Source organism: Triticum dicoccoides, chromosome 3A, assembly GCF_002162155.2.
Source record: "Triticum dicoccoides isolate Atlit2015 ecotype Zavitan chromosome 3A, WEW_v2.0, whole genome shotgun sequence".
Classification (NCBI taxonomy): domain Eukaryota; kingdom Viridiplantae; phylum Streptophyta; class Magnoliopsida; order Poales; family Poaceae; genus Triticum; species Triticum dicoccoides.
In genome coordinates this window covers 31,906,046-31,917,329 of record NC_041384.1, presented here as the reverse complement: position 1 = coordinate 31,917,329, position 11,284 = coordinate 31,906,046, and the positions used below count along the sequence as shown (strand labels likewise).

General features: G+C 38.0%; 1 protein-coding gene across 1 annotated transcript in view; it reads left to right on the top strand.

The window, feature by feature from the left end:
* Positions 1–1,626, top strand: part of LOC119266854 (protein SUPPRESSOR OF K(+) TRANSPORT GROWTH DEFECT 1) — a 7,208-nt gene extending 5,582 nt beyond the window's left edge. The window contains exons 4-8 of the mRNA XM_037548130.1: positions 408–476; positions 622–696; positions 786–884; positions 958–1,113; positions 1,201–1,626. Coding sequence (XP_037404027.1) covers positions 408–476; positions 622–696; positions 786–884; positions 958–1,113; positions 1,201–1,326 — 525 coding nt within the window. The 3' untranslated portion in view covers positions 1,327–1,626. The remainder of the gene's footprint in view (positions 1–407; positions 477–621; positions 697–785; positions 885–957; positions 1,114–1,200) is intronic.
* Positions 1,627–11,284: the final 9,658 nt, after the last annotated feature.

The following is an 11,284-nucleotide window of genomic DNA, read 5'->3' as shown; positions in this document are numbered from 1 at the left end:
CCCGCTTGCGCAGGGTCTGGGGAAGGGTCCGACCACTTTGGGTCTATTGTACGCAGCCTTTCCCTACATTTTTGCAAGAGGCTGTTTCCAGGACTTGAACCCGTGACCTCATGGTCACAAGGCAGCAGCTTTACCACTGCGCCAAGGCTCCCCTTCATTGGCCTCACAGATTCCTTACCACTGTAATAGTGAACTGGTTATTGCATAACACTGGATATATCAGCAAACACAGTAGTGGTATACTCTAAAATGAGTGAATCTACACTCTAAAATATGTCTATATACATCCGTATGTAGTGACCATTTGAAATCTCTAGAAAGACAAATATTTAGGAACGGAGGGAGTAGATTCCTCGCACTAACAGTTTTGGCTAATGCATTTGCTTTGTTTTCCCGTAACTATCCAGGGTGTTGGCCATAATGATGATAAAGTTCTTGTTCTTGCTGCGACGAATACGCCATATGCTCTGGACCAGGTCTCCGGAAACTTCTCAAATACACAGTTGTACCATTTATGGCTTACAAAGATTCTCTTGATATTTCTAGAACAGTTTGATCACCAATTCATATACTAAATCCAGCAGCGGTCGATTGAAATTGAGTGTGTATTAATTACTTCAGGCTGTGAGGCGACGGTTTGACAAGCGTATCTACATTCCTCTACCTGACGCTAAAGCTAGGCAGCATATGTTTAAGGTACTTAAGAAACATCAACACTGCATAAAAAAGTTATGTTCGGAGAAGTTATTATCCTTTGCTTAAAGCTGGCAACTTAAATTCTTCAGGTACATCTTGGGGATACACCGCACAGCTTATCGGAAAGTGATTTTGAGGTCTTGGGTCGTCGTACAGAAGGGTTCTCTGGTTCCGATGTTGCTGTCTGTGTAAGTAATGTTTGCACAACCCACATGTGTCAGTACATTGTGATTTGCGTCTGATTCTTCTGTTTGTTAACAGGTGAAAGATGTGTTGTTTGAGCCTGTGCGCAAAACACAGGATGCTATGTACTTCTTCAAGATAGATGGTGACATGTGGATGCCCTGTGGACCGAAGCAACCAGGCGCTGTGCAGACCACGATGCAGGATCTTGCATCCAAAGGCCTTGCCTCACAGGTAAGAGAAGATAGATGCCATTTGTTTCCTCCAAGAGGCCTCTGTTGAACTGAATTTGAATTACTAATGCGTCTTGCTTGGCTGCAGATTCTTCCACCCCCTATCTCGAAGAATGATTTCGAAAAGGTCCTAGCGAGGCAGAGACCAACCGTTGGCAAAAAGGACCTGGAGGTGCACGAGAAGTTCACCAAGGAGTTCGGCGAGGAGGGTTGAGTAGCACGCCGCCGCGAGAACTTCCTAGTTCGACCCATGCACAGCCGCACCACAGAAATGTATATTGTTTACAACTTTGATTTGTCGCGCTTGGGAGTTAGATCCGCAGATCTGTACACTCTGGTAGCCCTTACTGTGCTTAACTTATGGCGATGGCGGCAGCCTTGTTATGCCGGGCTATCATTGTGCCTCTGTTGTCAACTCTATTTCATTTTTACACTCTGTTGTGCTTGGAATTTTCTGCAAGTGTATTATTAAGGAATAATAATGATTATTAAGGTGGGTAGTCCTTGTGGTGCAGATTGTATAGTTTTGATTTTTTTTCTGCTAGTATCTATTTTATACGTATTTTATTTTACTTTGTTATCGTAGTGTTTATTGGATCATAAATTTATGAACTGAACCTTTCTTTTTTGTTTATTTGGTGCAATGTGACCTGCATCATGTAAGCTCCAAGAGAAGTCTACCTTGTGCAGATTGTGGGCAACGGTTCAGGCATGGGTTACAGACTTGGTTGGGATCTCCACCCGGACTGGTCGCCTCCCCTCGCCGCATGTTCCATCCCAGAATACCGCACCCATCCAATGGAGAGACGAGGCTGTGGCGAATCAAGAGGCGGGACGGCCACCGAGCTCCGCCTGCGTCGTCTCGGCCTGACCGCCTGAGCAGTGGAGGAGGTAGCCTGGATGCGCAGAGAAGCCGGCGTCCGTAACAGTGGTGGCAGCTGCCTGGGTGTCTTTCAGAAGCTCATGTCCTGGGAGGCGACTCAGGTAGCCCCTATATCTCGCCTTCAGCGAGAGGGTAGGGAACCCTCGCTGAAGGCAAGAGCGAGATCGGCCGGCCCAAGAGCGCGGGCGGCCACAACCTCCTTTTTTCTGTTCTTTTTTTAGTTTCTTGTTCCTTTTTTGCTTTAATTTTTAAATTATTTTTATACTTTAAAATAGTCTAAATATACATATTACGAAAAACAGTATAAAAACATTTGGAAAATTTTGATAAAACATTAAAAAATGTTAAATGTGTATAGAGAAAATGTTTATCACGTATACAAAAAATGTATTAGAACATGTATTCCCTTTGTCCCATAATAAGTGATTCAACTTTGTACTAACTTCGTAAAATTAGTACAAAGTGAGTCACTTATTTTGAGATGGAGGGAGTATAAAAATTCGATCATGTATTTAAAAAATGTTAATCAAACATTTGCATTTTTTTGAACAAGTCTTTGAGAAATGTTGATCAAGCATTTGAAAATATTAAATGAGTATAGAAAAAATATTAACCATGTATTAAAAATAATGGACTTTTTATCATGTAGGTAAAAATGGTAATCAAACATTTGAAAAAAATGTTGAATAACTATTTGAACAATGGTGATCAAACATTTGGGAAATGTATGTGTATAAAAAAATGTTGAGCATGTACTAAAAAACTGATGAATTTTTCTGATGATGTATATAAGATGTTAATCAAGCATTTGAAAAGAATGTTGAACAATTATTTGTAAAGTGTTGATCAATCATTTGACAAATGTTAAATGTGCAAAGAAAAGAAATGTTGAACATCTATTAAAAAATAATGATTTTTTCTATAATGTATATAAAATTTTTAATCAAGCATTGGAAAAATTGTTGAACAAATATTTGTAAAATATTGATCAAGCATTTGAAAAATATTAAATGTATATATAAAAAATGTTGACCAGGTATTGAAAAAATGATGAAATTTTTTGACGATGTATATAAAAAAGTTAATCAAGCATTTGGAAAATATGTTGAACAAGTATTTGTAAGATTTTGATCATGTATTTGAAAAATGTTAAAAGTTTATAGAAAAATGGTGACCATGTATTAAAATAATGATGATTTTTTGATAATGTATATGAAAAAATGTTCAACAAGCATTTAAAAAATGATGAACAAGCATTTGGAAAATGTTACATGTGTATAGAAAAAATGTTGACCATGTGTTCACAAAATGTTAATATTGCATTTAGAAAAAATGTTATTCAAGCATTTGAAAAATGTGTATAAAAGTGTTGACTGTGTATTAAAAGAATGTTAAATTTGTATCGGAAATGTTAAATGTATATTAGAAAGTTGTTGTTGACATATACAACAAATGTAGAAATGAAAAACACAGAAAAAATGAAAACGAAAAAAAAAATAAATCAAAAAAAGAAAATAAAAAACTAAAGAAACAAACGAAAACAAACTGGAGAAGAAAATAACATAGGAAAGAAAGAAAAAAGGAAAACAATGAAAAAATCCGGAGAAAACCAGGTCGACTTCCTTCAAGTAAGTCACGCCCCCTCGACTTAAAACTAACGGTTGGTGGGCGAGATGGCTAGCTGTGCGCTTGCTGGCTCGATTCTCCCCTATTTTGTTCCTTTTCCTTAATTACCATGCCCGAAATGGGCTGGCCCGACTAGTGTAGCTGCTTCAGCGAGATATCCTCGCTGAAGGCCAGGTATAGTCAACGCGGGCGACTCATGTGGCTAGGCGACGACGCCGGTCTAGATTTTTTTTCAACAAAGACACCTGAAGGCTAAAGGGCATCTTAGATCTGATTAATATAGAGAAAAACAAAGACCAGTACAATGAATAGGCAACTGCACGTAACATTTTCAGTTCTGCAATAAAGTGCAAATAGGCTTTCCCTAAAAAGAGAAGACAACTGCATGTAGAATGACCCGTAAAATATAAAGTTACATTAAAACTATTAATCTTCTTCTTCCTTTGATTGTATGCCCCCGCCGGAGATTGAAATTTGCATTTGACTCCCGCAAACACCCTCGCCATACCAGGCTTTGGAGACCGCAACAGTCACTCGCCCTTGAGACGAGATCTAAAAGTCGTTGAAGCAACATTGGCTGGAGCATCACCCCATGTAGACAGACTTGCACTCCATCACCACTAATTCAGAGGGTTATAGAAACTAGACGAAGCCACAAAACAACATAGAAAAAGACGTCGAAGTCGCCAAACCAATAAACAACCAAACGATCTCCTTGAAAAAGACACAAACTGCCAAGATAAGAACGGAACCAACATAGGGGACATGAGCTCTCACATGCCTTTCGCAAAGCTGGATCAAACGTCGTACGGTTAGGGAGGAACCGAAGAGACCTTATTCCAACATGTCATCGACGCCACCACCTCATCGATGTCGTGGGAGAAGCAAAACCTAAGAAAAATAAATAAAACAAGACGAACGGGTCCCCACTACTCTTGCCGCCGGCAAGGCCATCAGATGGGGAAGAGGGGGGGGGGACCGAGGTGGCGGCGGGAGTTGTGGTGGTTGCAGTGGTTTTCCATAGGACTTCGTGGCGATGACCTATATTTGGTAGCACAGGTGGAGGACCGCGAGAGCTATATCTGGCTTATAGCAAGATGGTTCTCTTAGGTATTACTTTTATATTCTTTGTTATACTTTCGTTTTTGATTAGTTATTGGCTTTCTCCCATTTTCTAATTTTTTTGTTTCTTATTACTTTCTGCACTAGGTTTTCTCCGATTTTCTTGTTTTCTATTTCGTTTTCATGTTTTCTTTTTTGGTTTTCTTATTTATTTCTAGGTTTTTTAACACAAGCCTACTTTTTCGTATACATTAGGTACATTTTTAATACACATTTAACAGTTCTCAAATACGCGATTAACATTTTTCAAAAAAATATTTTGATGCCCATTTTATTTGTCATACACATATATTCTTTGTATACACCAGGAAATTTTTTATGCACATAATTAATATTTTTCAAATACATGATTAACATTTTCTGAATATTTTTTTGATGTCTACTTTTTTACATACACATTTCACATCTTTTGTATACATCACTAACATTGTTTTATACATGTTTAACATTTTATAAATACATGTTTTTAAATATTTTTTATGTTTCAGTGTCTACTTTTCTCATTCATATTATGCATTTATCGTATACATTAGAAATATTTTTATACATCTTAACATTTTTTAAATACACAATTAACATTTTTCATTTTATGTTTTGACGCCTACTTTTTTCATACGCGTTGTACATTTTAATACACCAAGTGTATTTTTTGTATATGCCAGGAATATTTTTTAAATGTTTAAATATTTTTTTAAATATACATGATTAATATTATTTCACATTTATGTTTTGATATATACTTTATTTCATACACATTGTACATTTTAATAGATCTAGTGTACTTTTAATAAGTCAGGAACATTTTTTATACATGCATAAATTTTGTTAAATATACGATTGACTTTTTTCAATTTATGTTTGGATATCTATCTTTTTCATACACATCATACATTTTTCATATACATTAGAAACATTAACATGTTTAACATTTTTCAAATGCATCATTACATTTTTTTTCAAAATTTTATCTAAAGTGATTTTTGTAATAATATTTTATTCCAAATATAAACAAAATTTGAAGAGAAAGAAAAATGCAAAAATTACAAAGCAAAAAGGAGCGCTTAAGTCCCCACGCGCTGGGCCAGCCCATTGGCGCAGGCACTTAGGGCTAGTTTGGTATACGCGAGGCATAGTCGTGCCCGTGTAGGACATGTACGGAGACGAGGAATGTTGAGTAAAACAAAAGGTGTAGGAGGCCGAATGTGTCATTCTGCTCCCAGGTGGAAACGCATTTGTGTGAATAGTAAATTTCAAAAAATAGGAAAAAAAGAATCAAATTTTTATTATTGGACAAACATATTTTAGTATTCTCCATACGTATAAATTTTCGTGAAGAGATTACATTCGTGACTCTTTGGGTAAAAAAGCAGGCAACCCAAAATACTTAAAGACCTTTCCTCAGAGCATTGATTTAGTTTTGTTGTCCTGAGCACATCGAATGTTATTTCTTCAGGAAATTTTGCATGGGAGCAGAACATCCAGACGTGCAAGTTGTAAAAAAAGTCTGTTCTTTCAATATTTCTACCATTATTTTAAATTTTACTGTTCATCTAGGTGTATATGCACCCGTGCTTTAGATGATAAAAATTATTAGCATGTAAAACTCCTTTTCTTTCTTTGCCCTCTCTTGGGCCAGGCTACCTGCAAATCTTCAATGAACCTGAAGCATGTAAGCTCCACTTGGCAGCTATTTCCTCTGTTCCAAAATAGATGACTCGACTTTGTACTAATTTTAATATAAAGTTAGTACAAAGTCGAGTCATGTATTTTGAAACGGAGGGACTACATACTATCTTATCTTGTGGATTCAGTGGCAGCGGACATATCACTAGTAGAAAACGGAGCTTTAGCGCCGGTTCGTAAGGGCCTTTAGTGCCGGTTCCATAACCGGCACTAAAAGATGGGCACTAAAGCCCCCCCCCCCTTTAGTATCGGTTCGGCCCTGAACCGGCGCTAAAGTGCCACCACGTGGCGTGAGCTCGCGCCCTGGTATGGGGGACCTTTAGTACCGGTTGGTGTTACCAACCGGTACTAAAGGTTTTTTTTTTGATTTTTTTTTGAAATTTTTGAATTTTTTTTTGATTTTTAATTTTTCTGAATTATTTGATGATTTAATCTCTAATCACCTCTCTTAACTGCTCAAGTGTGGATCACTCATTCCAAATCATCTAACTTCCCGACCGGTCATCCATTCCTCTCACTACTCTAGCCCGAGCACGCTTAACTTTCGGGTTCTATTCTCCTTCGTTTCCGAGTCTGCACTTGTTGTTTTCCTGACAATAGTAAGATGTCAATTCTATTAACCCTCAGGAGTTTAGCTTGAGCATGAAGTCACACATTTCACTGTTTGAGTTTGAAACTATTATTTTAAAAAACAGTAATTATTTAGTAACGCTAATATTTCTTGAATAAGTTTGACCATAGTTTGACCACAGTTTGACCATAGTTTGACCAGATTTGACCAAAATTCAAAAAATTGAAATAATTATTTAGCAACACTAATATTTTTGAATAATTATGTAGTAACATTAATACTTCTTGAATAAGTAGTTTGACCAAATTTAACTAATTTTTTTTAAAAAAACTGAAATTTAACCATATCTTTTTTTCCTTTTGGCACGAACCGGTACTAAAGGTGATCGTGGGGCCCCGGCCTGACGCCAGCCTGCCACCACCCCTTTAGTACCGGTTCGTGGCACGAACCGGTACTAAAGGTTCAACACGAACCGGCATTAATGCAAATCCGTTCGAACCGGCACTAATGGTACCATTAGTACCGGGCCAAAATCAAACCGGCACTAATGTGCTTCACGTTTGACCCTTTTTCTACTAGTGTATTTATCACCTTTGAATTTTAGTTTGGTACGTACGTACGTTCGTTGCATGGCTCAGATGCAGACGCTAGTTACTATACACATCTCCATTAAGTTGGCACTACAAAACTTACAAGCGACAGTTATTGCATTATTGCTACGACATGACCTAAGGTCCGTGACGTACTTGGGTGAGCGACACTTATTGCATTATTGCATTATTGCAAGAGCTTTCATAGGTCCAGTCAAGAAAGCACAATCTTAACTTCTAGAAGGTCCTAATAGTCATAAAAAGATCAATAGATCAATGATGGCGATATATGTACTCCCTCCGTTCCAAATTACTTGTCTTGGATTTGTCTAGATACGGATGTATTTAGCACTAAAATGAGTCTAGATACATCTGTATCTAGACAAATCCAAGACAAGTAATTCGGAACGGAGGGAGTATATGCTAGCGCCACCGATGTATATGCTGTCTCCCTTTTCTCTCGATTGTGAATGAGATGCACGCAAGACCTCTAACACAAACATTTGACGAGTGGAGTCGTGTCCTCACGCATGTTTTAGTTGACTCTTCTTCTCTTAGATGCTCATTTTGGAAAACCAAAACCACTAGCGAAGAGATCAACGTGCCCAATTGTGCGTACACATACACAATACTACAAAACACAAAAGAGGTTCATGCATGCATGCATGTACACACAGGGTACGTCCTTCTCACCTATAATAATTTAATGGTGATTTCAACCTGGAGCGCCTTTCCACGTCTTGGCAGGTTTCAAAACCTGCCAAGTGGACAACCTCCCATGGTGGAAGAAAATCACGGGTAGCTAGTGCTAGCTCCTTATTTTTCTCTAGGTACCGTCAGTTTTTTTAACACACTACAGATGCAAACACTCATATATATATATATATATATATATATATATATATATATATATATATATATATATATACGCATACACTCATTTCTATGAATGCATGTATGCACATCCTACTCCTGTGAACACCTTCGAGAGATTGAGACGGTATATCATATTGAGATTTTACAAAGTCACCGCAGGTCCCTCGTAGTCGAAGGGAATATATCTTTCCATTGAACGCGCATTGCCGGAAATTCTGAAATAAATTCAAGATAAATGCGAGTATCAGGACTTAAATCTTGGTGGGCTGGGATACCACTATGCACCTAACCACTCAACAACAACATGTTGGTTCGCAGGTACCGCCAGCTAGATGGCATACCAAGATATTCCAGCTGCAAATGACAACAAACAAATCGCAGTATGTGTACCATTATTAATAAATAAATAGTATAAGAACTGTCCAGCGTGGACAGGATATTTGATTATATTAATTTCAGTCACGGGACACCATGAATACCACAGTTACTTTGTGCATTTTGCCCCAAATTGCAGCTTCATACAAACAGTTCTGCACGGTACACCAATCCATTTTTCTTTTTTGCAAATTTCCATAAAGAAAAATAATACAGGTTCATCGGTATCCATTATACAAATTAGTACACCTGCCATTTACTTTTGTCAATGTTCCGTAAATTTAGGAGATGTGATTTCTGGTGCAGGTTTGTACCATCAAACTAGGAATAGGAAGCATGTCCTTGCCTTTTAGAACATTCTTACAAGCTTACCGCACCTGCTTGTGTTAGTAAAAGAAATATGAAACTGAAAAATAAATTTGTACTCCTAAGAGTATGTATTTCCATTCCTCATATACCATTTAGGCAAACCAAGTTAACTATCTATCATTTCTAATATACTCAGTAATTAGTAGATACCAAAAGACAAATTGTTTCGTCTACTATCACGTAAGATGCGACGGCGACTGACCTAGTCCCCTCACACTTCGCCGGCTAGCTAGTGGATTCTCCTCCCCTCCATATGCTGCTCCAGTGCCAGTGGTTTGAGGGGAATTTCCATGCCTTAGCTCCGGATAGTAGTTTAGGTTATTTTTTTCTCTCGCAGGAGTGACTTTCAGGCGGATGGCAGGGTCCCATCTTCGAGCTAGTCATCTAGGCTCCAATCCTCCTTGTGTTCGTTTGTCAACAGTCGATGGAGCTCCTTGTAGATTCCTATTGTATTCTTTGGGCGCCGAGGTTCTCAAGTACATGTAACTGTGATCTGTTTGCCAAAACCAAGAGGGTATCTCGTCATGCATTCTGATCAATTCAAGGGTTCAATGTGATGACTCCAGGGTGTTGGTCCTTAGGTCCACGTGCATGAAGACTTCCCTGATATCACCGACGAGCTCAGACCGACTCTGGTAGGGGAGGGGTGACACTGGTGCGTCGGCAGCTCGTTCTAGCGACGGTAGACCGGTAGTGGCCCTTCGATGGTCTAGGGACCTTTATATAAATTTTCTGATGTTTGGGCTGTTTTGCACTTCTAGTGAACATTGGTAGATATGACCCCTTTTTTGCAAAAAAGTAATTACTAGATACCCCAAAGTGATTTTTTTTTTGAAAATTTTCTGTCTGAGTCCGTATATTTTACATAGTTTGCGTATATACCTTTTCATTTTAAGTAAAAGTGGCATACTACCAAAACAAGGGGTCATGGCTTTAATTTTCTGTACTACTTATATTGGGGCATCTTAAAATCATTAACGAGATATATTGAAAATGATTTCGTTTAAGTGGCATATTGAATGTGGGAGAACATACTCCCGGTAGTATATATAAGGTGTATTTTCAATATTTTGCCAATATTTTCCATACCTGTTAGTTATTACCATTTTGATCTTATACAGAACGTAAGATCTTTTATATATTCACTTTTATGAGAGTGCGGCGTTTTGGTGCCCAGACTATCTGCACCCGGTTAGAAAAAAAAATCAAAACAAAAACTAAAAAAATTCAAAAAATTCTAATTTTTTTGTAGTAGATAATTTGATGCGCGAGGTTCGCTCCAATTTTTAGATCATTTGGACATCTGAGCAGCTCTCGGCAAAAGAAACAACAAATCGGGGCAGAACAATGCATGAACAGTAAACATTTTTACAGACCCTGAATTTCTCTTTTTTGCCGAGAGCTGCTCAGATGTCTGAACGATTTAAAAATTGGAGCGAACCTCATGCATCAAATTATCTACCACACACAAAAAAAATTAGATTTTTTTAGTATTTATTTTGAATTTTTTCATCAGGGCGGGTGCAGCTAAGCCTGGGCTCAGAAGTGGATTACGGCCTTTATGATCTTTTTCTAAAGATTGCTAGTCAAAGCTAAGTTCGATTGCACGTTTTTCAGGAAGCCATCTGTTTGCGAAAACTGACCGAGTATTTGTGTTGCTAAAATAACAAGACGCCCATGAAATGCATGAACAAAGCATGTGGGCAATGCGAGGCAGCTTGGATGTTGCCACAAGTTAACTGTAAACTCCAGGCATGGAAATTCCTGTCAAAGTCTACTCTCCATATGCTCTGAGTGGATTCCGTGTACTTGACCAATTACCAACCCAAGTTGCAGCAGGCGATATCATCAAAGTGATATTAAAATAAAAAGGTGTGAATTTTACAATGCTTATCCATCCATGTAGCTGTGACGCCATCCACAGAATTGTCCTGCCCTCTTTTAATTACAGGGAGCAGAGATCCTTTGAATCTGCTTATGCTAAACATATGATCACCAGAAACCTAAGCACGTCTACTTTAGTATTCTTGGTGCAAGTGGCAGGCTCCATTCTCTGAACCATACACATCGATCATAA